The sequence below is a fragment of the Lepidochelys olivacea genome (assembly GCF_965140295.1).
Source record: "Lepidochelys olivacea isolate rLepOli2 genome assembly, chromosome: 13".
NCBI classification, from domain to species: domain Eukaryota; kingdom Metazoa; phylum Chordata; order Testudines; family Cheloniidae; genus Lepidochelys; species Lepidochelys olivacea.
Window position 1 is genome coordinate 26,087,913 of NC_140423.1, and position 25,613 is coordinate 26,113,525.

General features: G+C 47.1%; 1 protein-coding gene across 2 annotated transcripts in view; it reads left to right on the forward strand.

Moving 5' to 3' along the window:
- Positions 1–13,062, forward strand: part of GGT7 (gamma-glutamyltransferase 7) — a 49,953-nt gene extending 36,891 nt beyond the window's left edge. For both annotated transcript variants that reach the window (XM_084645768.1, XM_084645769.1), the window contains exons 11-15: positions 1,347–1,499; positions 2,107–2,224; positions 3,089–3,226; positions 5,241–5,340; positions 8,584–13,062. In XM_084645768.1, coding sequence (XP_084501894.1) covers positions 1,347–1,499; positions 2,107–2,224; positions 3,089–3,226; positions 5,241–5,340; positions 8,584–8,747 — 673 coding nt within the window. In that variant the 3' untranslated portion in view covers positions 8,748–13,062. The remainder of the gene's footprint in view (positions 1–1,346; positions 1,500–2,106; positions 2,225–3,088; positions 3,227–5,240; positions 5,341–8,583) is intronic.
- Positions 13,063–25,613: the final 12,551 nt, after the last annotated feature.

Genomic DNA, 25,613 nt, shown 5'->3' on the forward strand with positions numbered 1-25,613 from the left:
CTCCCCTGCTGTCTTCCCCCCCCCCCCCCGCAGCCACGCCGCCGTGTGGGCTGTGCTCTGGGCGGCGGGGCTGCGTGCTCATGCAGGGCCGAGCGGTAGCATGTCTGACTCTGGCATGGCTCCCAGACATGCTGCTCTGAGCGGCATGGTAAGGGGGCCGGGGCCGGGGGGTTGGATAAGGGGCAGGGAGTCCTGGGGGCCAGTCAGGGAGCAGAGGGCGGTTGAATAGAGGGTGGGGTCCTGGGGGGGCGCTTAGGGGCAGGGGGTCCCAGGATGGGGCGGTCAGGGGATGGGGAATAGAGGGCGGTTGGATAGGGCAGAGGTTTGGGGGGGGCAGTCAGGGGACGGGGAGTGGGGGGGTTATACAGGGGGTGGAGTCCCGGGGGGCGGTTAGGGGCAGGGGTCCTGGGAGGGGGCGGTGAGGGGACAAGGAGTGGGGAGGGGTTGGATGGGTGGGGTGTTCTGAGGGGTGTGGGAAGTGGGAGGGGGCGGATAGGAGACGGGGGGCCAGGCCGTTTGGGGATGCACAGCCTTCCCTACCCGGCCCTCCATACAATTTCGCACCCCAATGTGGCCCTCGGGCCAAAAAGTTTGCCCACCCCTTCCCTAGATTCTCTTTCTTCAGAGGCCCTCCCACCTCATTTATAGCCAGGTGGGGTCATGAGCACAGTAATGTGTACCTCACTGAGTTAGTAGAAAATAAATTAACCTGTAGCAGAATCAACGCCTGCTAAGAAGGTGGGGTGTTCCCAGCTGGCAGGGGTTGCCGGATACATTTGATTACAAAAATCATAGTAGGGTAGCACAGCACCTTTTTTTTACAACACAACTATGTGTCAGCTGCTTTTGTGTATCCATTCTTAGGGTGTCCCGACAAAGACCCGCGGGAGTCGTCACCTTCCTTCCTTTTGACAGCCTCACATGACTATTATTTATATTGTGGTAGCACCCAGGAACCCTAATCATGGACCAGGACCCCATGGTAAAGTCATAATGATGCTCCATCATTCTCGCCCGCCACGCGTCCACTGAACCTCACTGAACTCTGGGAAACAGGGCGGGTGCTTCAGCCTACCGTCCGGCGAACGAATGGTCCGGAGCAATGACCACAGAGTTGCCTCCCCGATGTGGTGGCTGAGACGTCTCATTTCCTTCCATTTGATACGCCAGAGGAGCCTGCTTTTCACAGTGAAATTGAATAACCTCCATTCCTTCCAGGCACATCCAAGGGGCCTGTGATGAGTACTGCCCAATGGATTTATATGTTAGATGGGCCCTAAAGAGAAGATGCTCTGCTTTCTAAGCTCACTGCTTTTTCACCCCCATATCCTCTCTTGTCATTGCAGTAAATCAAAGGCAGGTTTCCTGCGTCAGCTGATTAATGACTCCCAGTCCTTCCCTTCTGGTATCAATATTCCACACTTCTCCATGGAGAGTGGCCCCCCTGCTAGCCAGGTCCTTGTTATGGGACCCGATGACTACATTGTTGCAGTTGTAAGGTAAAGGATTTAGTTTTTCAGCCCGGGTGGGTTTAGAGATGGGAGAGCAGAGAAAAGAAAGTTCATTCAGTGTAGTGATGAGAGGAATGACTCTAGAGATTGGTCATGACAGACCTATCCCCATCACCTAATGCTCACTGGTTCAGCCTAGATCCTTGGTGATTGCAAGTCATTGCCATCTATGGCTGTTCAATGGCCTATCTGAAATAACTTGGTGGTCTTAGTCTAGTTCCTAATGGAGAGGTGTTCATATCACAGATTTCCACCTCTACCTGCCATCCTTAGCAGAGCGTCCCAAGATGACGGGAGCATGAAGCCTGAAATAGCTTCTCACTTAGAGGTGACAGCTCCAGGCCTGTTGACAGGGCTGTGGAAGAATCTTGCACTGCTGCTACCCATGCTGTACCTGTTCTATAGACACACAGAGACCTTCATTGTTTGGGGTTATCAGGCTGGCACCTTTCACCATCCTTAAAAAAACCTATGGAAGATTCCCCACCAAGGTTGAAGGGGGAATCTGGGGTAGTGCTCTGACAGTACCGAGTCTTGGAGTGTTATATGAATTATTGGAAGGTTTTTCAGAGGGTTTCTTTGTCTTCCTTTTCAGTTCCCTCAATCGTCCATTTGGAAGTGGAATAATAACACCCTCTGGAATCCTTCTAAACAGTCAGATGTTGGACTTTTCCTGGCTGAATAGTACATTGAACTACTCCTCTCCTGGCCTGGTAATGAATTCCATGAATTTGAACTCTTTTGATTTTGACTATTTTTATTCTCAAATAACTTCCACACAAAAAAAAAGAGGCTATTTATACAGGCTGAGCTCTCTAGCTTTCTCTTCACTTTCCATGCTATCCAGCAGAGAAATAGAATATAGACTACAGGAGGAGGTTACCTGTATGTGTGATCTTGCTATATGAAATATCATAGTATTGCAAGGAAACCATATAGAGTCTAGCATGACTGCCATGTAGAAAGCACACTTCCCCCAGGCTGATCGCACATTATATTGATTGGAATTAAGGATTATATTTGAAAATTATTGCTCTCCAGCTTGAAAAAGTGATAAACAATGGAAACCACATCCTAAGGTCTCAGACAGAGAACAGCATTGACCACTGCTGGTCACTTCCTGTGCTAAACTGTTGGGTGGTTTTGCTATGCACTGTTAAACAGTTGCCACTTTCCACCCCAGAGGTGGCTGTATTTTAGCAGTGGGTAAAATGACTTCTGTGTATAGTTTGTAAAGGGCTTTGAGTGCCTTGGAATGAAAGGTACTAGATAAATGTAAACTAGTAAACTAGATCACTTGATGATTACCTGTTCTGTTCATTCGCTCTGGGGCACCTGGCATTGGCTGCTCTCAGAAGCCAGGGTACTAGGCTAGATGGACCTTTGGTCTGACCCAGTATGGCAATTCTTATGTTCTTATAGCAGTGAGAATGGCATCATAATCAAGCCAATAGTATTAGGGTTACTGACTCAGAAATGAAACGAGAAACAAGTTAACAAGCAATTTGGGCTATGGAAAATCTTTGTTCTGATCTGTTTACTAGTTTTGGGGGGTATTTTATTTTATTCACCAACAGAGGAATCTCATTCAGCCTGGAAAAAGACCCCTTTCCTTTTTACTGCCCACTATTGTTCGACCATCAGAAGGGATGTGTGGGACTTATCTTTGTCTGGGAGCTAACAATGGCGACAAAGCCTTGAGCAGCATTACGCAGGTCAGTTTTGAGTACTGCATCTGAGCATATTCTGAACCACCTGCAATGGGGACGGCCCAAGCTATGTTCCAGTGTTTCTTCATGTTGGCATTTGCATTCTCTGCCCCATGGGCAGCGGGTGGACCACCCCTTCGGGGAGGCTAGCCCCACAACCCTACCCCTTCCGCATGAGCCCCCACGGCCAGAGCCCTGAGCCCCTACGCCTCTCCCTTCCCCCAGCCATAGCCAGACGGAACCCCGAGCCGCCCTCCCAACCCCCGCCTCCAGAGGAGCCCGGGGCCGGCTCCAGCCTGCCAACTGATCCAAGCCCCAGCCGGAGCAGTCCCAGCCATGCCAGCCAGGCTGGGGCCAGAGCAGCTCCAGTTCAGTGTCCCACAGCTGCATGCTCTGCCCTGAGGGTTTCCTACTCCAACATGTTAGTTACCAGAACAAACATGAAATACACAATTCTTGTTTTGAAGAGGTTAGAATATTGTCCTAATGTGCATTTAGTTCTGCTTCAAGGTAACAGCCCATGGAGACTGAAGTCCTCTGGTAAAACACAGGCGGTGGTGTGATGTGGCAGATGAGTTTCACTTGAAACGATACTCCCGGTTGAGTTATCTTCAGGGCATGAATGTAGGACCTGTGGGTCTAAAAGCATGAGCTCTACTAGTTGAGCTAAAGGAGCATGTCTAATAGTCCAGTGGAAGCTGTTGGCTCATATATGGTCAGGCCACACTGTGTGAGCATAGGTTAAGCTTCCTCTTCCCCCACCTGCTGTCCCAAAGCACCTCGCATCTGATCTAGAGGGAGAGTCACCAGGGTAGAAAAGAGAGCTCTGTTTCCCCCATTCAATCTTTGTACTTTCTGCTGAGGCTACCAAGAAAAATGTTAACTGTTGTCAATGAGCAACAACTTTCTGTTGCTACTAGTCAGTCTGGATCCAAACTGGTGATCTAGAAGTGGTCAGATCAGTCCTCTGAGCCATGCAGTCCTGGTTAATTGGTAAACTAAAGCTACATTTGCTGTGGTTTGTCCATTCTTTTCACTAAGGGCTTGTCTATATGGCTAGTTAGGGTGTGAATGTACAGCACTATGGAGCTTTTCGTGCACGGTACCAAGGTCCATAAGGCTAGTTAGTTCACGACAGGCTAGTGTGGTGTACATCCACAACCTGGCTTGCTGCGCGCTAACTAGCTGTGTAGACAAGCCCTGGAACAAAGTTGTGTGCCTTCTCTGATGACGGCTCTCAGAAATATGGGAAGACAGAATCTTAGCAACCTCCATAAAGGTTTTATGACCTTCTATGACCTATTTAAAGATCATATTCTTAAAGAATTGTAGAAAATAGAACTGTTGTGTTGTGAGAACTGCAGGAGGATGGGAATGGAATTTTGGTTCTTATCCCCAACAGAAGTTCAGTTTAGCACATTCCTTCAAGAAATCCTTCCTATTGTGAGTTCTGCAAATAGCTCTTCCTAATTTATCACTTGTAATGAGACGGAGCACTTGCTGATGGCATGACTGTATATAGAACAGCACTGGATTATTAAAAGGCAAGGCAGAACTCAACTTTACTCTGAGGGACTTTACCTCATCGAAGGCATTAGTCAGAGGAAGATTAAAGCCACCCACTTGCCTCCTAATGTTCTGTCAGAAGGGTTCACTTTTTGGTCATAAAAAGACCTTTTCAGAGATTTTCCTGGAGTTTCAGCCTCATGACTCCTGCTTATTTAATGGGAACTATTTGCAAAACCTCATGCAATTCTAGAAATATATCCCTTAGGGACTAATTTTTTTAAAAAAAGGCCTCCAAAAATTTGCCTGCAGTATCTTCAGGTGCACCTATTTACATATATAAAAACATGCATTTTGTTCATGCAAAGTGGGTAATTGTGCAAAAAAAGTCTGTTTGCCTGTGTACATTGGTACATTTGAAAATGTTGGGGTTGCAAATTAGGAAGCTGCTTTGGATGCTTATTCCTTAGTGTTTGAATCAAGTTGTTAAATTTGGAGTCTTTTTCTTCTGTAGGTTTTAGTAAATGTTTTAACACTTAACAAGAACCTGAGTGAGAGTCTGTCACTGGGTCGGCTGCACCCACAGCTTCAATCCAACATCCTGCAAGTTGACAGTGAGTATGGAGATCAGCACCGATCTTGGTAGACAACATTTCTATCATGGCAAAAAAGAACGGGAATTTTCTTGTACATCTGTGTTTGCTCTGCAGTCTGCTTCAAGGAGACTGCATCTGTTTAAATGTACGATGCGGCTGGTGGGGAGAGGAAGTCCATTTCAAATTACAGTGTGATTAGGAATAAGGATTGGTGGGTAGGAGGGACAAATTTAAGGGACACAAAGTCAAATTTAAAATTCTAGCAATTTAGTCAATTTCTTTTACTCCTTCAACTTTCACCAATATGGGTGAAATTGATTGGCATTACTTATTCCATGATTCCCAAATCCTTCTTGTCATTCTTGTTGGACATGGGATCCAGCATTTTAGAACATTGTCTCATGTGCATCAAAGAAAGCAAAGGATTTGGAGATCACAGGACAAGTCACCAGTTGGTGGATTTTGTTTCTGTAGGTAAAAGCTAAAGAAATAGACAAGTTCTAATTTAATGTTTTGAATTATAAAAGGGACTGTGTGTTCCCAGCTTGGTGTGGAGTGGTTAGGATGAATCCTGGTGTGCAGAAAAGAGATGGCACGTGCCATAGAAGAGCTGTGCTCTCGTGTTATCCGTATGTCCAGTTTCAGTACAGCCCGGAGGCCTCCACGCAGAAACATCCCACAGAGCTGACAGTTTTACGCAGAAGTCTTGCTTTCTGTTCCTGTGTCTATGCATCGCCATACTTAACCATTTTAAGTCTTCATCACATGCAAACCGTGAAGTGTATATCCAAAGAGACAGTCATTATGAGCAGGCATTTTTGAGCCCCTTGTGTATAGGATAAGCAGTACTTGTACATTATGCTCAGCAATGAGATATAATAGTGACCACACTGAATTGAAACAAAACAATAATGAAGTATCATAGACATTGGAGATGGCAAAGATATATTGGGCTAACATATTATTTTCCCAACCAATTTCCCAGTTACCCCCATCCCTCTGTTGAAGAGTTTTCCATAGTCTGGTAGATCTCACCATTAGCACATTTCTCCTTTGCTTAATGTCATCCCACTCTTTCTAGCTACAGCCCTTTATTCTCACCAATTCCTCTCCTTTCTTGGTGGTCACACCCTTCAAATACTCATTTTCCCCTCCATCATCATTTGGCCAACCTGTATGTGTTCAGCGTCTTCCAGTCTTTCCTCCTAAACCATTCACCTGGCTCTTAATAATTGTTTTGCTCTTCTCTGAAGACACCTCCAGTGTACTGAGATCGTGGCACCATGTGTATCCAAATGAATGAGGCAAGACCAAGAACATGTCTTCAAACTGGCAGTCCTTTAATGTAGCCAGTCTTCATACACAGTGGTGTCTGCCTCTCCTAGAGCTAGCTACAGGCAGCGTTACCCCCCCAAATACTTTTTCTTTTACTTTCCATTCCCCGTGCCCATATCTCTGCTCACCTACAACCTAGCTGGCAGGAAGAGGAAACCCATGATAATATCTTTCTGGTTGTTATGTGCCTAGAACTCTACCAGTCTAGATGTCCTTGCAATGTTGCCAACTTTCCCAAGTTTATTGTGAGTTTCACATTATTCGGTATTTTTCTTGAAGCTCCATGTCCTAGAATCCTGTAATTATGTGAAGATCTCTGCTTTCATTAAAAAACAACACCACCCCCCTCCCCAAAGTTTCTAGCCCTCATAGTTGCAGAGAAAAGCCTGAAAATGGGACTGGAATGTAATTTAAAAGCTCAGAAACCAGAAGACAATAAAAAATATCCAAAATTTACTATTTAAAAAAACTTCATGGTTTTTTTGCGGCCTGAGTTGTGATTTTTGAATGCTTCAGGTAGATAATACTCTAAACCATACTCTTACCTACACTTTATATAGGTATAGTTACCATAAGATTTTTACTTATCTACTTAGTTTGTGATGTTGTATCCTGAGCCAATTTGCAACCACACTGCAGTATTTATATTAAAATTGTGAAAGCACAACAAATAACAAAGCAGGGGAGGTAGGTAGAGAAAGGCAGGGTTATATGAAGAGAGCTAGGGAAGAAATTGCACTGTAGTTTATAAGGCTTGTACTTCTTGGCAGCTTGCATTTTTTGTTGTGTGTCTGTCTTGCCTTTGTAACTGTGAGTTCTTGGGGCAGACACTGTCTTCTGTTCTGTGTGTGTACAGTGCGGCCTCCAACTCTGGCTGGGGCCCTTCAGCACTACTGGAATACAAATAATAAATTATAGGTGAAATTCAGGTGTGTCTCAGCTCTTAAATAATCTTGGTGTAAAAAAATATGTCTTAAATTATCAAAAACAAGAAGTGATTTGGGGGGCCCAATTTGAGACTCCTGAATGGGGCCTTGATTTTCAGAAATAGCTGAGCACCTGGAGCTCCAATTGCCTTCAACTGAAGTTGCAGGTACTTGGCTGCTTGGAAAATCAGGCCCCAGTTATCTTAAGCGGGGCACTCAAAACCTGAAGCATGCCAAGTAGGGAGCACTTTCTTGTTCCAGGCAAAGAGATTTCCACTTTGGCTTTACAGGCTCGAGAGATTCAGAGAAGCATCTCAACTTTTGACCCAAATCTCTGAACCTTCTGAAGTTCACCCATTAGTACTTTTTGCCACACAGTTTATAAGGGGCATGAAAGACTTCTCCTCTTGAGCTTAGGAAAAGGGGTGCTAGTTTCTATTGGTTATGTGAAGAATCTGAATGGTGCTGCTTCTAAACCTACTTTTAAGGTGGACTATAGCTTTCCCCATACTCCTGTTTAATTCTGATAGCCCTAATATTTTATCCCGAATTAATCCCAAAGGCCTACAGTGAAGCCTACAGTGAAGTTCTGTCTGCTGGATTTTCATTTTCTTACCCCACATTTATCTTATTGTCAATTTTTGCAATGGCAGCAGTTTATTTTCCCCTTTTCTTGAGAAGGAGCATCCTCCACATCCCTCAGTGATCCTCACATATCTCCCATTCCCACCCCCACCCTCACTCAACACTGCCTACCTTGACAATGCCCCATTAGACACTGTCTTTGCTGCTGAGAATTGGGTGTGCTCTCTTGAGACACTGCTTCTTACTAGGCCATTGAATTTGTACTCTTGTGATGCCTCTCTGCCTTCCAGATCCCTAAGAGTAGGACACTGATGGGCAGGTTCATTGGCACAATGGATTAGACATTTAAGGTAAGAACTTGGAACTCATGCAATAATGGCTTCAATTAGAATAACTTTGTCTAAAATCTTAACAGGTGAATTTCCCGAAGAAGATATTAAATTTCTTGAAGCCAGGGGTCATCAAGTAGATAAAGTCGATGTGCTTTCCCTGGTTCATGGAGCCAGGAGAACCAACAACTTCATCATTGGTGTGAAAGACCCAAGAAGCATGGATGCTGCAGGAGCAACAATATTATAGCAACCTCCATTTGGTGCGTTCATTGGATAAAGCTTTAAACAACAACAAAAATTATGTGCATGTTCTGAAATGGCCCAGAGAGGAACGAGCAGTGTTTGCTGTGGGTTTCTGCATTGTTGAATAGACCTTCTGCATTCCCCACCTCAAACAATGCAACAGTGGCTGGGAAAGCCACAACACAGCCCTTTGATTTTGTAAAAAAATAATTTGAGTTGTAATAATCTCAGTTGTTATTAAAGGAATGCAGGGAATACACTTTTACTTTGACAATGCCCCATTAGTGATTTCAGTCATTTTCAAATTAAACATTTTAATTTAACCAACAGAAACATTAGCAAAGAAGATGACAAAGAGAACAAAATATTTTGTGCCAAACAAACAATTACTGCTGTGGCTGTAATTTTCAACTCCCTCCTTTCCCTGGCTTGACACCCTTATCTCACATAAATCAATATATAATACAGATTGATGTACTGGCTCTAGGCAGTCATACATGGAACTTCAGGGATTTCTTTAATATTCCCTGTGGGTCAGCTGATTTTTACTAGCATGGATATTCCTATATCAATTCCCATTCATGCATCACTACACATCTTTAGTACCCTTATGTCTCCTTCACCCTCAATGTTTTGAATTAATTTACTGCATAGACTCACTGGGGATCTGAACTTGGAGTCAGACTACATCTACACTGGCAAAAGTGGCACCCAGAATTTACCACTAGTGCCCCCAAAAGAGGCCCACTGGGGGTGGCCACAGTGCAAGTTGTAATGTAGAAAGAGTTCGTGTAGAGTCAGGGTTTTTTTAACACTGTCTCAGCTAACCCTGCTCTGAAAACGTGAGTCCCTTGCTTGATTGAGCCCCAAATTCATGCCAACACTTCAAACCAGTGCTTAAGTTATAATGTAAGTTATAGAGATAAGACAGGAAACAAAGCAAAAACTACTTACGTAATATTTTTTAGAGTCCCCAACATCCAAGACAGGCTGAAGGAAGCATTCAGCATTTGACCTGTCAATAAAAATGAGGAAATAAACAGCGTGATCATGATCATTGCAGAGATTGATTCTGGTCACCTTTTGAGCACCTCCTTTTCTTTCCACCAGTCAGTTCTAGACAGTCACCCAGCACTTTAAGCTTTTTTAAAATGATTTTTGTCATTGTTTTCACAGCCTATCGTGTACTGGTTTCCTTCATGATGTTAATATATCTATGGCCACTGTACATACTATATATGTATGTCTGCTTATGGTTGTCTTGGTATTTCATATGATGCTTTTATGAAAAGGATTCCAGCTCTTGTCACCCCGGAGAGACCAATGAGCTGGAATCTTGTGAATACTGTTTTGTTCATATTATATCAGGGGTGGCCACACTGGCTCGCGAGCCACATGCGGCTCTTTGACTGTTATACTGCGGTTTGAGGAGCCTGCCCATTCTCTACCTACCAGACTGGGGGAGGGGAGCTTGGGACCTCTGCCTTGCAGCGGGGTGGTGAGGTATGGGTTTCTGCCCAGTGGGGAGGGGGCTTCAGCCCTGCAGAGCACACCTGCCAGGGCTCAGGGATTCAGCAGGAGCAGGGCTGAAGCCCTGAGCCCTGTCAGGCGCCTCTCGCGGGGATGAAGTCCTGGGCCCTGGCAGGCGCACCCTGTCTCTCAAACTTCTGAAGATTGTCGTATGTGGCTCAGAGGATCAGTAAGTTTGGCCATCCCTGTATTATACCTTTTTATGGCTCAAATGCGGTTTAATGACGGGAGTATGCAGTATCTTCTTCAGGGGATCAGTGAACTAACAGATTATCAAACTAATAATTCTTTGCACTTATGTAGTTTCTGTTAGCCGAGTATCTCAAAATTTTACAAACATGAACTAATAAAGTCACACAACACCCTGTTGTGGTAGGAAAGACATACCAGAGAGATCCCTTTCATGCACTACTGAAATGCAGACACCTCTAAGGTAGAACAAGGTGGCTATTAAGCAGACATGAATAAGCAAAAATATTTTCCATCACAAATCATAGAATCATAGGGTTAGAAGGGACTGCAAGGGTCATCTAGTCTAACCCCCTTATCTAGTCTAATTCCTATGACTCAGTGTGGGTCAGTCATCAGCCAAGAAGTTCTGCAGGAGAAAGGAGAAGTGCTGTAGTGAAAGCAGCATGCCGCTTTCATAACACTACGCATGGTTTGGAGCAGACTTCGTAAGGCTTACTAGGGAAGGGAGGGAGGCATTTTTGTGCCTTGATCCTCATGGGCTGAAATCTGGGATTTTTCTAGGACAGTGACAGCAATGATCTATCCCCCATATATGGAGGTTTACTGAACATGATTGTAAAACAAGTGTTCCAGGAATTGTTCTTTATAGTGCTCCAAAAGAGTGCACATTACTTAACAGCTCAGTTGGAAAGATAAAAGTCCTATGTGCCAATTGAATTCTTCTTTTCACCAGTATAGTTCTGACGCTGAGCCCTGAAGGTCCTTTTACAAGTAAAGACACTGGTTCTGATCCAACAGAGCACTTAAGTGTCCCAATGTGGAGTTTCAGTAGGATTATTCAAATGCAGTAAAATTAAAGCATTTTCCTAAGTGCTCTGCTGGATCAGGGCCTATACTGCAAAGGTGAGAAAATGAAAAGAAACAGGGAGATGGTATTATACCCAAAGGCCACATCTAACAGAAACAAAGGTCTTATGAATAGTTTCCTATTCACTCTGGTTAAAAAGTGGTATCAGGATAGCATATATTTGACAAAGAGTCACTGGTCATAGAAGCTTGGTCAGAAAATTTCTGCTAGGACCAGCATCTCTAATCTTGGTAGTCAATCTAGTATGGCAAGATCCACTGAATTTCATTCTAGTTAATTTCAGTTTAATTAATTGTACTAGAAAATGCGTACTATTTCCTCATGTAGAAATGAGACAAACATTGTGAAATTAAAGGGCCATATTCTAACCTTAGAGACAAATTCTGCTTTTAGGAATATATATGTTAATATGCAGTAATTCCATTGACTTCAGTGGAGTTACTCTCAATTTGCTACAACATGAGAGCAGAATTTGACCTGTTGTCTTTATGCAGAATTCAGCCTTGATATCACTGGGGAGCTCTCCGCAGAGAACAATAGTAAGACATGGCCCGAAGTGTTATGAAGACAGTTGACGTTACATTTTGGTAAAAAATGCCTTTACCATTTGTATCATGATCTTCGAAGTGACAGAAAAAGTAATGAGGGTCAAACTCTTTACCACCCCTTTACAATGTTGTAAAATTAGAGTAATACTCTATTGTACATCAGGAATAACGGAGATCAGAATCTGGCCGTGAGCATGGAGTCAATTAATTAATAATTTCCCACAGAAGCTCAATGCAGTTAACGAATGCAGCTTCAGAGCAACATTTCAGTGGTTTTAAATACAGTAGTGCATTTGCACTCCCAATTGTGTGAAACACAGACTGCTATGTATAAAGCTCTAAAGGTAAGGATATATACAATGGGTAAGAATGACATTAAGCAACCTGTGTATGTGTAACAATTATTTTGTTTTACCTTACATTCCCTCTTCTGTTCTGGAGAATCTGTTCTACCAGTACAGCCAGTGCTTAATTTGTAATGAAAGAGGTGCTGGGGCTCCGGTAAATTTTTTTTATATTCATAACTGGTTCAGCAAGCCCAGAGGTGCTGGGACTATGAACTGCCAAGTCTAGAGATGCAGAGCTCAGCTCAGGCACAGCTTAAGCACTGAGTACAGCCATTTGTCAATCACTGACAATTTTAAAATCAAGATTGCATGTTTTTCTAAACGATCTGCTCTATGAATTATTTTGGGGAAGTTCTCTGGCCTGTGTTACACAGGAGGTCAAACTAGATTATCACAATGGTCCCTTCTGGCCTTGGAATCTATACCTCTATGAATTTTGCCTTCCTCATTCCACCACTCAAGTCTACAAACAGTGAATGGGTCTAATTCTGATTTCACACCTGTGTAAATCGGGAGCAACTTCACTGAAATCAGTAGAGTTTATGTTGATGTAAAATGGTATAAGGGAAGTCAGAGCACCGTCAATCGGTTTTCAAAATAGCTGTGCTAATACCTTTCTTAGTGAGCTCTTGGTTCCTTGACTAAGACTGGAAAATTATGAAGCCCTTTTCCTGTATTAAGTGGCACAGCCGTTAGCTATCGGATTTGCAGTGGGGATTCTCTCTGAATTGCTGGTGGTTTTCTCTAGAACAGGTTTCAGGTAACAGCCGTGTTAGTCTGTATTCGCAAAAAGAAAAGGAGGACTTGTGGCACCTTAGAGACTAACCAATTTATTTGAGCATAAGCTTTCGTGAGCTACAGCTCACTTCAATCGGATGCATAAAAGTGGAAAATGCAGTGAGGATATTTTTATACACACAGACCATGAAAAAATGGGTGGTTTATCACGACAAAAGGTTTTCTCTCCCCCCACCCCACTCTCCTGCTGGTAATAGCTTTTAATAAGCTCGTTAACTGCATTGAGTTTATTAAAAGCTATTACCAGCAGGAGAGTGGGGTGGGGGGAGAGAAAACCTTTTGTCGTGATAAACCACCCATTTTTTCATGGTCTGTGTGTATAAAAATATCCTCACTGCATTTTCCACTTTTATGCATCCGATTGAAGTGAGCTGTAGCTCACGAAAGCTTATGCTCAAATAAATTGGTTAGTCTCTAAGGTGCCACAAGTACTCCTTTTCTTTTTTCTCTAGAACAGTTCTGCTCAAAAATGTTGTAGACTCCAAGGCCTACCCCAGAAACTGAAGAAGGATTTGGGGCCCGATTTTCCCCTCACTTACATCAGTTTCACACCAGTGCAACTCCAGGGACTTCAGTAGATTTACTCTGGGTTTACATTAGTTTGAGGGAAAGACGAATCAGGCCTCTTAAGCATAACTAGATAAAACTCATAACTTTTTCATAGAGGACAAAATTATAGCACAAATCAGCAATAAGAAGGTTGGGTTTTTTTACCTATTAAAAATCTGACTTAGTGGAAAGTGCTGTTATAGTGGGTGAATGTTTACTTTGCAATGGTTTTGAGAAAGTTCTATACATCAGCAAAGGGCTTCTCGTTGTTATAGGCCAGAGAAAAGAGCACATTGGGAGGGCCAGGGCAGCTTTCAGAAGGAGTAACAGATTGTAATGAGCCTTAAAAAAAAAAAAAAAAAGCCTCTGTGTATAGAGCAGATGAGGAGGTTCAATGGTGGCACCTCCAATAATGAGGCTATCTGCCAACAAAGAGCCCTCCACTGTTCAGCCCTTGTGCAGAAGGGAATGATTTCCACAAGGATACTTAGGAGGGAGAAAGTCCCCCAACGGCAGTAGCTTCTTGCAGGCTGAAGCCCTTCAAGATAATGAGGAAGTTCATCCAACTGAGGACAGTCCCTCAGCTTTGTGCAAATCCTCCACAAGAGGGGTCTCAGATCAGCAGCTGCAAGAACACTTCACAGAGCTGGTCCTTCTAGTATAGCCAACCAATACTGTGCCCATCACTTCGATAGCTACATGCTCAGCTTCCTTTTTCCTACCTAGACAGAAATATGTGCAGATTGGTAAGAAAGCAATTAAAATCTCATCAAAATATATCTGCCTCCCACTCCCTCTTCCCACATTTGTCCAAGAGGCCACGTACATATTCTAGACTAGGAATTGCTCTTTGTGGTTCCACTGGGGGCATGGAGAGATTAAGTTCTTAGAACAAAATTGTAACATAGTATTTCATTTTGGAAAATCCATACATGGTCATGAATACAAGTGTAACACTTTTTTTTTTTTTGAAAATACTGACCTATGAAAATGCATTGTAATCATAGCCGTGACTTTGATTGTATTGAAATCACATGTATCTGTGTATTTTTTCACATACAATGAAAAAAGGCTGAAATAAATGCAGTTTTCTTTTTGTATTATGCACTCACAATGTACTTGTTTCATCCTTTACAGTGTTCTATTGATAGATTGCATTGTATTATTTATATCACTGTAGCACCTAGAGGCCCAAAATTGAGATCGGGGCCCCATTGCACTAGGGACTCTATGTGCATTTAGTGCAGGGGTCAGCAACCTATGGCACACATGTCGATTTTCAGTGGCACACTGCCTGGGGCCTGGCCACTGGTCCCGGGGGCTCCGCTGCCGGCCTGGGATACCGGCCGCCAGCCCCCTGCCAGCCGGGGTTCCATCCACCAGCCCCACTCAGCTCGCTGCTGGCCCCGGGTCACAGCCACCAGTCCCAGGGGCTCCACTGCTGGCCTGGGGTACCAGCTGCTGCCCCCCTGCCAGCTGGGGTTCTGGCCACTGGTCCCTCTCAGCCCACTGCCGGTCCTGGGTCCTGGCCACTGGTCTGGGGGGCTCTGCTGCTGACCTGGGGTCCAGGCCACTGGCCCTGGGCTCTGCAGCTGCCCCCAGCTGTGGCCTTCTGGCCTCAGCCTGGGGCAGTGAGGGGTGCAATCAGGGCCAAGAGGGGGTGCAGCTCAGCATGGATCGCATGGATTATTATTACTGGCAGGCGAAACCTTAAATTAGAGTGAATAAACGAAGACTCGGCACACCCCTTCTGAAAGGTTGCCAACCCCGATCTAGTGAGAAACAATCCCTGCCCCAAAGAACCTAGATCTCAGTGTATTTTATAGAAGGAGCCAGCACAGGAGCCCCAGATCCAAACATCCCCAATTTGGGTCCACATTTTGAGGCTCTACTTTTTCAACTAAACTAAATAAGATTTAGTTTGCAAGGTTAATAAATGTGCACTTCTATTTCTCATATCACGAATGTCTTTCCAGTGTTGTGGTACATTTGTTTCAAATGGAAAAACAAATGGTATATGTCGACATGTTAAAGGGGATACTGCTCTTAACATTTAAAAAAAAAAAAAGAAATATTTACTCTTTTCTTACAAACAGGTGAGAAAGAGCCTCTCTTAGGACTATGCTCAAATTTCCCTCCTAGGCTACACATCCCTGTGGCTGTTCTTAAAAACACTGGGCCTGATTCTGATCTCACTCCCACCTGGGTAAATCAGGAGTAACCCTACTAAAGCCATAGGCTCAAGCAGTGCTCAGCACAGGAACAGAATGGAGGAGCCTTCGGCCACCTTTGTACTTCTTCATATTTTGGGTCCCTTTGGCTCAAATTAGAACAGCCTCAGGAGTGAAATTCAGCTACTGGGGGAAAGCGGAGGAGCAGCACTGAAGTGACACCATTGGATAGACCTATAGTAGAGAACTGAGCAGTTTGTATTTTACCTGCTCAGATACAACTGGTTAAAGGACAAATGATTCTGTTTGTCCACACTAGCCATGCTGAACCTTTTGAGAAGCCATGCATTGCAGCCCCATGAACACACTAGTGCTTTCCTAAATCAGTTCAGTTGCAATGCACTCTGGGAATCTGTCCCACAATGCACAAGTCACTGTAGAGCTGGCCTGTCTGAGCATAAAGATGTACTGTTGGGAGAGAAACAACCAGTACTGCTCCTTTCACAGCTGCCTCAGCCTGCAACCCTCCTTTAGTTCACTGACAGAAAGTCTCCTTTCTCCCTCCCCCCAAATAATTTCCCCTCTCCTCCATCTATTACTCCTTATTATTCCCCCACTTAAAATCCCTCTGACTCTGAGCCTCCTACAATGGCCCTGACTCCCACTCAAGTGTGTCTGCAACTGATGAATCACATTTGATTTGCTGGCTGCAAATATTGGTCTGACAAATTAAGGTGAAACTCAGACTGTCAACAAGACACCACAGTTGGACTGCCAGCTACAGATGCTTTCTACATAGTCCTGCATTGGGAGTCTCCCATTCAGACCAACCCACTTCACCCTGATGCCACCTCCCCCCACTCCAGCCTTAGGGAATGTTTCCCTTCACCTGCATGGAGAAGCTGATCTCTGGATTCTCTGATGGAGAACTGGTTCTTTGTCAAAAAAAGGCTGCTTAATTTTAATCGTATAGTGTTCGTGGCAGCTCCGGCATTCTTTACAGGGATATACAGCCCACAGGAAAAGGTATTTTACAGAGCCCCAATTAGACAATATACGGAAAAGCGTCATCCTCTACTCTCTACAAAGGTTCCAATTCTTTAAGATGCTAAGGGCACTCAAAACCTCACAGTTGGACTCTGATTCCATGTGCCAACTAGGGGGGGGAGCTTTTCTTGACCTGCTGCTCACAAATAAGGAAGAATTAGTGGGGGAAGCAAAAGTGGACGGGAATCTGGGAGGCAGTGACCATGAGTTGGTTGAATTCAGGATCCTGACACAGGGAAGAAAGGTAAGCAGCAGGATACAGACCCTGGACTTCAGGAAAGCAGACTTCGACTCCCTCAGGGAACAGATGGGTAGGATCCCCTGGGGGACTAACATGAAGGGGAAGGAGTCCAGGAGAGCTGGCTGTATTTCAAGGAATCCCTGTTGAGATTACAGGGACAAACCATCCCGATGAGTCGAAAGAATAGTAAATATGGCAGGCGACCAGCTTGGCTTAACGGTGAAATCCTAGAGGATCTTAAACATAAAAAAGAAGCTCACAAGAAGTGGAAGGTTGGACATATGACCAGGGAAGAGTATAAAAATATTGCTCAGGCATGTAGGAATGAAATCAGGAGGGCCAAATCGCACCTGGAGCTGCAGCTAGCAAGAGATGTCAAGAGTAACAAGATAGGTTTCCTCAAGTATGTTGGCAACAAGAAGAAAGCCAAGGAAAGTGTGGGCCCCTTACTGAATGAGGGAGGCAACCTAGTGACAGAGGATGTGGAAAAAGCTAATGTGCTCAATTCTTTTTTGCCTCTCTCTTCACTAACAAGGACAGCTCGCAGACTGCTGTGCTGGGCATCACAACATGGGGAGTAGATGGCAAGCCCTCTGTGGAGAAAGAGGTGGTTAGGGACTATTTAGAAAAGCTGGACATGCACAAATCCATGGAGCTGGACGAATTGCATCCGAGAGTGCTAAAGGAATTGGTGGCTGTGATTGCAAAGCCATTGGCCATTATCTTTGAAAACTCGTGGCGAACGGGGGAAGTCCCAGATGACTGGAAAAAGGCTAATGTAGTGCCAATCTTTAAAAAAGGGAAGAAGGAGGATCCTGGGAACTACAGGCCAGTCAGCCTCACCTCAGTCCCCGGAAAAATCATGGAGCAGGTCCTCAAAGAATCAATCCTGAAGCATTTACATGAGAGGAAAGTGATCAGGAACAGTCAGCATGGATTCACCAAGGGAAGGTCATGCCTGACTAATCTAATCGCCTTCTATAATGAGATTACCGGTTCTGTGGATGAAGGGAAAGCAGTGGATGTATTATTTCTTGACTTTAGCAAAGCTTTTGACACGGTCTCCCACAGTATTCTTGTCAGCAAGTTAAGGAAGTATGGGCTGGATGAATGCACTGTAAGGTGGGTAGAAAGTTGGCTAGATTGTCGGGCTCAACGGGTAGTGATCAATGACTCCATGTCTAGTTGGCAGCCGGTGTCAAGTGGAGTGCCCCAGGGGTCGGTCCTGGGGCCGGTTTTGTTCAATATCTTCATAAATGATCTGGAGGATGGTGTGGATTGCACTCTCAGCAAATTTGCGGATGATACTAAACTGGGAGGAGTGGTTGATACGCTGGAGGGCAGGGATAGGATACAGAGGGACCTAGACAAATTGGAGGATTGGGCCAAAAGAAATCTGATGAGGTTCAATAAGGATAAGTGCAGGGTCCTGCACTTAGGACAGAAGAACCCAATGCACAGCTACAGACTAGGGACCAAATGGCTAGGCAGCACTTCTGCGGAAAAGGACCAAGGGGTGATAGTGGACGAGAAGCTGGATATGAGTCAGCAGTGTGCCCTTGTTGCCAAGAAGGCCAATGGCATTTTGGAATGTATAAGTAGGGGTATAGCGAGCAGATCGAGGGACGTGATCGTTCACCTCTATTCGACATTGGTGAGGCCTCATCTGGAGTACTGTGTCCAGTTTTGGGCCCCGCACTACAAGAAGGATGTGGATAAATTGGAGAGAGTCCAGCGAAGGGCAACAAAAATGATTAGGGGTCTGGAACACATGATTTATGAGGAGAGGCTGAGGGAACTGGGATTGTTTAGTCTGCAGAAGAGAAGAATGAGAGGGGATTTGATAGCTGCTTTCAACTACCTGAGAGGTGGTTCCAGAGAGGATGGTTCTAGACTATTCTCAGTGGTAGAAGAGGACAGGACAAGGAGTAATGGTCTCAAGTTGCAGTGGGGGAGGTTTAGGTTGGATATTAGGAAAAACTTTTTCACTAGGAGGGTGGTGAAACACTGGAATGCATTACCTAGGGAGGTGGTAGAATCTCCTTCCTTAGAAGTTTTTAAGGTCAGGCTTGACAAAGCCCTGGCTGGGATGATTTAATTGGGGATTGGTCCTGCTTTGAGCAGGGGGTTGGACTAGATGACCTCCTGAGGTCCCTTCCAACCCTGATATTTATGATTCTATGAAGCCAGCTTGTCTACATAGACAAGTCTCCCAGGGCCAGATCATGAAGTTAGAGCACTTACATGATTAGCTCAAAGGGTAGAGTGATGACAAATCATTACATATGGTATCATACCATCAGTTAAACTCTTCCATTGAAAAATAATGCATCTGGCTAGTTATTGTTATTTATGCATTGATAATGTGTTGGGTGCTAACCTAGACACACAAATTACAACAGTATCTGCCTCAAGGAGTTTGCAACCTAGACACGAGAATACAGGGTGCAGAAGGAAACCTAGAGAAGGTAGGGGTTTTTTGATTGTTTTTTTTTTTAAAAAAAGATTATAATCTAATACTTAATTTCTTTCAGTGTGGACTGGTTTTGTGGGTTTGGTGGAGATTAGAACATGAAGAGGGGCTTCCCACATTGGGGGCAGCACAGAAGAAGGTATGAAAACAGGAGTGGTAAAAGGAGGATTTTCAGACCCTGTCATTTTCCTCCCCCACTCTGAACTCTAGGGTATAGATGTGGGGACCTGCATGAAAACCTCCTAAGCTTACTTTTACCAGCTTAGGTTAAAACTTCCCCAAGGTACAAATTAATTTTATCCTTTGTCCTTGGAATATCCACTGCCACCACCAAACTCTAACTGGGTTTACTGGGAAACGTAGTTTGGACACGTCTTTCCCCCCCAAAATCCTCCCAACCCTTGCACCCCACTTCCTGGGAAAGGTTTGGTAAAAATCCTCACCAATTTGCATAGGTGACCACAGACCCAAACCCTTGGATCTGAGAACAATGAAAAAGCATTTAGTTTTCTTACAAGAAGACTTTTAATAGAAATAGAAGTAAAGGAATCACCTCTGTAAAATCAGGATGGTAGATACCTTACAGGGTAATTAGATTCAAAACATAGAGAACTCCTCCAGGCAAAACCTTAAGTTACAAAAGGCACACAGACAAAAATAGTCATTCTATTCAGCACAGTTCTTTTCCCAGCCATTTAAAGAAATCCTAATCTAACACATACCTAGCTAGATTACTTACTAAAAGTTCTAAGACTCCATTCCTGTTCTATCCCAGGCAAAAGCAGCATACTGACAGACACAGACCCTTTGTTTCTCTCCCTCCTCCCAGCTTTTGAAAGTATCTTGTCTCCTCATTAGTCATTTTGGTCAGGTGCCAGCAAGGTTACCTTTAGCTTCTTAACCTTTTACAGGTGAGAGGATTTTTCCTCTGGCCAGGAGGGATTTTAAAGGGGTTTACCTTTCCCTTTATATTTATGACAGACCCTAAAGAGGTCCGGTCTAAATTTAAGTATTGCTGGCTTCTCAGGATTGCAAACGTTTGATGTGTAAATTGCCTTAATAGATAGGAAATTGAATAAACCAGAGCATAGGAAGCTGCTATTCTTATGAACAATATTCCAGGCAAACAGGAACTCACTGGCGTAAAATTAAATGTGCCTAAAACTCCTCTTCTTCTCAGATTCTGAATGAGGCTCCCTCCCTCTCTTCTGTTGAGATGTCAGAAGGAATCCCCTCATAGCGAGTTTTCCTTCATTTTTCAGCAGGCTGTAGGCAGACAAAGGCTGCCAGTATGACCCAGAGGAAAAAAAACAGGTACTAAAGCCCAGATCCTCAAAGGTATTTAGGTGCCTAACTCCCAAAGGCCTAGATCCTTTGATGATCAGGGCCCAAGGGACTAGATGAACAAATGTTCTCCAATGAAAAGCACCAAGAATGCACCTCCAGAAAGGGTGTTGACTTGAGCTATAAGGCCCAGATCCACAATGGTAGCTAGGTTCCCAACTTCCATTGATTTCGACAGAAGTTAGGAGCTTAAATACCTCTGCGGATCTGGGCCTAAATCCCTATTTGAGTCTTGGTTGCTTGAGAGTTCATGCAGAAGATCTGACTTCTGTTCCCAATGTCACAGACGTCCTGTATCACCTTAGCACTACTCATATGAATACAGGTTTGTAGCATTAGGCACAAAATCCTGTAGCTGCTGATCTTTCAAACTATTCTGCGGTGGTAGACCTTTCTCCTTTGCAAAGACTCACTGAAGTCACTGGCTCTCCATTCAAGTGCAGAGATCTGCCCATATGGAACAGTTTGCAGTACTGAGGACCTACTAATTAGCTCCATACACACACATTTTAAAAATCCCCATTGTGACCTTTGACAAGTCTAAGACCATGTCTACACTAGCGAGTTTACAGCGGCACAGCTGTACCAATGCAGCTGCACCACTGTAAGATCGCATGTGTAGACACTCTATGCAGGCAGGAGAGAGCTCTCTCATGGACATCATAAATTCACCTTCAGCAGCGGCAGTAGCTATGTCACAGGAGAAGCTCTCCCTCTGACTTAGCTCTGTCCACACCGGCGCTTCTGTCAGTGTAACTTATGTTGCTCAGGGGTGTGTTTTTTTTCACACCCCTGGGCGACATAGGTTATAGTGACAAAAGCGGTAATATAGACATGGCCTAAGTGTCTCAGTTTACCCATCTGTAAAACAGAGCTAACAATACTTACCCCCGAGAGATGTTGTGAGGCATGATCTAATAATGTTTATTAAGTGCTTTGAGATCCTCAGAGGGAAGCACTATCGGTATTCACATATTACTACCTACTAGTTTTCTGTAAAGGTTTCCATTTTCCTTTACAGCATGGTCCAGGAAATGCCTTCTGTTTATTTGCAGAATTGGTTACAAAACCAACAGCATCCTAAGTCATAAGGTATGAGGCAAGTCTCAGTGCCTTGGAGTTATGGGGGGCTGCTCCTCAAGTGAGATACATTTTAGGGCAGTATTTAAAACTTTTGTTGTTCCACTGAGTGGGAGGGAGATTTTCCTCTCACGTAGATATACTGTTGTTAAAGGTACAATTCTGCCATAGGGTGTGGTGTGTAGTTATCAGGGGTGCCTATAGGGTGACCAGATAGCAAGTGTGAAAAATCAGGATGGGGATGGGGGGTAATAGGAGCCCATATAAAAAAAAGTCCCAAATATCGGGACTGCTGGTAAAAAATTGGGACATCTGGTCACTCTAAGTGCCGAGCAGGATGGGTGTTCTCCTCAAGTCTCACTCATTGGTGTGGGAAGGGCTTTTAATGTGGGTTTCATTGCAAAGCCTGGCTCAGTGGGGTGAAGGGATGTATGGTGGGGTGCAGATCTCTCAGCAGGGATGGGGCGGGAATCTCTCATAATTTCAGGCTAAGTGGGTGGTGTATGGTGGGAGGGAGGGAGTTTTGGGTGAATGGAGGTGGCTGTGGAGTGGTGCTATCTCCATGGAGAAGAGGAATGATCTTCCTTCCTGCTCCTCTCCACTGTGTGGACTGAGGGGTCCTCCCAAGCAGCTGGAGGGGAGGTCCCCAACCCAAGGGATGTCTTTGATGCTGGGGGTGGGGGGAACTGTCAGGCAGTGCCCTGGGGGTGTCAGGAGTTTCTCCGAGTGGAGGGGTCAGACTGTGCCCTGGGGGTCTCAGGGGCCCACTTGAGGGGGGTCAGACTATGTTCCAGGTGGAATCTGGTGAGTCAGGTTCTCGGTGGGGGGGTCAGGCTGTGCCCTGCGGGTGTCGGGGGCACACTCAGGGGGGTCAGGGGCAGGTTGTGCCCTGGGGGTGTCTGGTGGGTCGGTCAGGTTGTCTGTGAGTGGGGTCAGGCTGTCCGGGTGGCGGGGGGCCAGGCTGTGCCCTGGGGTGTCTGGGCAGGGCGGTCAGGCTCTCAGTGCGGGGGGGTCAGGCTGTGCCCTGGGGTGTCTGGGCGGGGCGGTCAGGTTCTCAGTGGCAGGTGGGTCAGGCTGTGTGTTTTGGGGTGTCTAGGCGGGGCAGTCAAGTTCTCAGTGTGGGGGGGTCAGGCAGTGTGTTTTGGGGGTCTGGGCAGGGCGGTCAGGCTCACGGGGTGAGGTCAGGCTGTGCCCTGGAGGTGTCTGGGCGGGGCGGTCAGGTTCTCAGTGGGTGGGGCTCAGGCTGTGTGTTTTGGGGGTGTCTGGGCGGGGTGGTCAGTTTCTCAGTGGGGGGGGTTAGGCTGTGTGTTTTGTGGGTGTCTGGGTGGGCCAGTCAGGCTCACGGGGCGGGTCAGGCTGTGCCCTGGGGGTGTCTGGGCGGGGCAGTCAGGTTCTCAGTGGGGGGGGCAGGCTGTGTGTTTTGGGGGCGTCTGGGTGGGGCGGTCAGGTTCTCAGTGGGTGGGGTTTAGGCTATGTGTTTTGGGGGTCTCTGGGCAGGGTGGTCGGGCTCATGGGGTGGGTCAGACTGTGCCTTGGGGGTGTCTGGGCGGGGCGGTCATACTCTCAGTGGGGGTGGGGTCAGGCTGTGTGTTTTGGGGGTGTCTGGGCGGGGCGGTCAGGTTCTCAGCGGGGAAGGGGGTCAGGGTGTGTGTTTTGGGGGCATCTGGGTGGGGCGGTCAGGTTCTCAGTGGGTGGGGTTTAGGCTATGTGTTTTGGGGGTCTCTGGGCAGGGCGGTCAGGCTCATGGGGTAGGTCAGACTGTGCCTTGGGGGTGTCTGGGCGGGGCGGTCAGGCTCTCAGTGGGGGTGGGGTCAGGCTGTGTGTTTTGGGGGTGTCTGGGCGGGGCGGTCAGGTTCTCAGCGGGGGAGGGGGTCAGGCTGTGTGTTTTGGGGTGTCTGGGCGGGGCGGTCAGGTTCTCAGCGGGGGAGGGGGTCAGGCTGTGTGTTTTGGGGGTGTCTGGGCGGGGCAGTCAGGTTCTCAGTGGGTGGGGTTTAGGCTGTGTGTTTTGGGGGTGTCTGGGCGGGGCGGTCAGGTTCTCAGAGGGGGAGGGGGTCAGGCTGTGTGTTTTGGGGTGTCTGGGCGGGGCGGTCAGGTTCTCAGCGGGGGAGGGGGTCAGGCTGTGTGCTTTGGGGGTGACTGGGCAGGGTGATCAGATTCTCAGTGGGTGGGGTTTAGGCTGTGTGTTTTGGGGGTGTCTGGGTGGGGCAGTCAGGTTCTCAGTGGGTGGGGTTTAGGCTGTGTGTTTTGGGGGTCTCTGGGCAGGGCGGTCAGGTTCTCAGCGGGGGAGGGGTCAGGCTGTGTGTTTTGGGGTGTCTGGGCGGGGCGGTCAGGTTCTCAGCGGGGGAGGGGGTCAGGCTGTGTGTTTTGGGGGTGTCTGGGCGGGGCGGTCAGGTTCTCAGCGGGGGAGGGGGTCAGGCTGTGTGCTTTGGGGGTGACTGGGCGGGGCGGTCAGGTTCTCAGCGGGGGAGGGGGTCAGGCTGTGTGCTTTGGGGTGTCTGGGCGGGGCGGTCAGGTTCTCAGCGGGGGAGGGGGTCAGGCTGTGTGTTTTGGGGGTGTCTGGGCGGGGCGGTCAGGTTCTCAGTGGGGGTGGGGTCAGGCTGTGTGTTTTGGGGGTGTCTGGGCGGGGCGGTCAGGTTCTCAGCGGGGGAGGGGGTCAGGCTGTGTGTTTTGGGGGTGTCTGGGCGGGGTGATCAGATTCTCAGTGGGGGTGGGGTCAGGCTATGTGTTTTGGGGGTGACTGGGCGGGGCGGTCAGGTTCTCAGCGGGGGAGGGGGTCAGGCTGTGTGTTTTGGGGGTGACTGGGCGGGGTGATCAGATTCTCAGTGGGGGTGGGGTCAGGCTATGTGTTTTGGGGGTGACTGGGCGGGGCGGTCAGGTTCTCAGCGGGAGAGGGGGTCAGGCTGTGTGTTTTGGGGTGTCTGGGCGGGGCGGTCAGGTTCTCAGGGGGGGAGGGGGTCAGGCTGTGTGTTTTGGGGTGTCTGGGCGGGGCGGTCAGGTTCTCAGCGGGGGAGGGGGTCAGGCTGTGTGTTTTGGGGGTGTCTGGGCGGGGCAGTCAGGTTCTCAGTGGGTGGGGTTTAGGCTGTGTGTTTTGGGGGTGTCTGGGCGGGGCGGTCAGGTTCTCAGAGGGGGAGGGGGTCAGGCTGTGTGTTTTGGGGTGTCTGGGCGGGGCGGTCAGGTTCTCAGCGGGGGAGGGGGTCAGGCTGTGTGCTTTGGGGGTGACTGGGCAGGGTGATCAGATTCTCAGTGGGTGGGGTTTAGGCTGTGTGTTTTGGGGGTGTCTGGGTGGGGCAGTCAGGTTCTCAGTGGGTGGGGTTTAGGCTGTGTGTTTTGGGGGTCTCTGGGCAGGGCGGTCAGGTTCTCAGCGGGGGAGGGGTCAGGCTGTGTGTTTTGGGAGTGACTGGGCGGGGCGGTCAGGTTCTCAGGGGGGGAGGGGGTCAGGCTGTGTGTTTTGGGGTGTCTGGGCGGGGCGGTCAGGTTCTCAGCGGGGGAGGGGGTCAGGCTGTGTGTTTTGGGGGTGACTGGGCGGGGGGGGTCAGACGCTCCCCGACTCTCCGGCCCCGGCGCGCGCAGAGCCAGGGCCGGCGACAGGCGCGCTCCTCGCGGCCGCGACGCGCGCGCTGGCCAGTCTCCCGGCGCGCTCCCGCTCGGTCACGTGGCCTGGAGGAGGCGGAGCTGCGGCCGG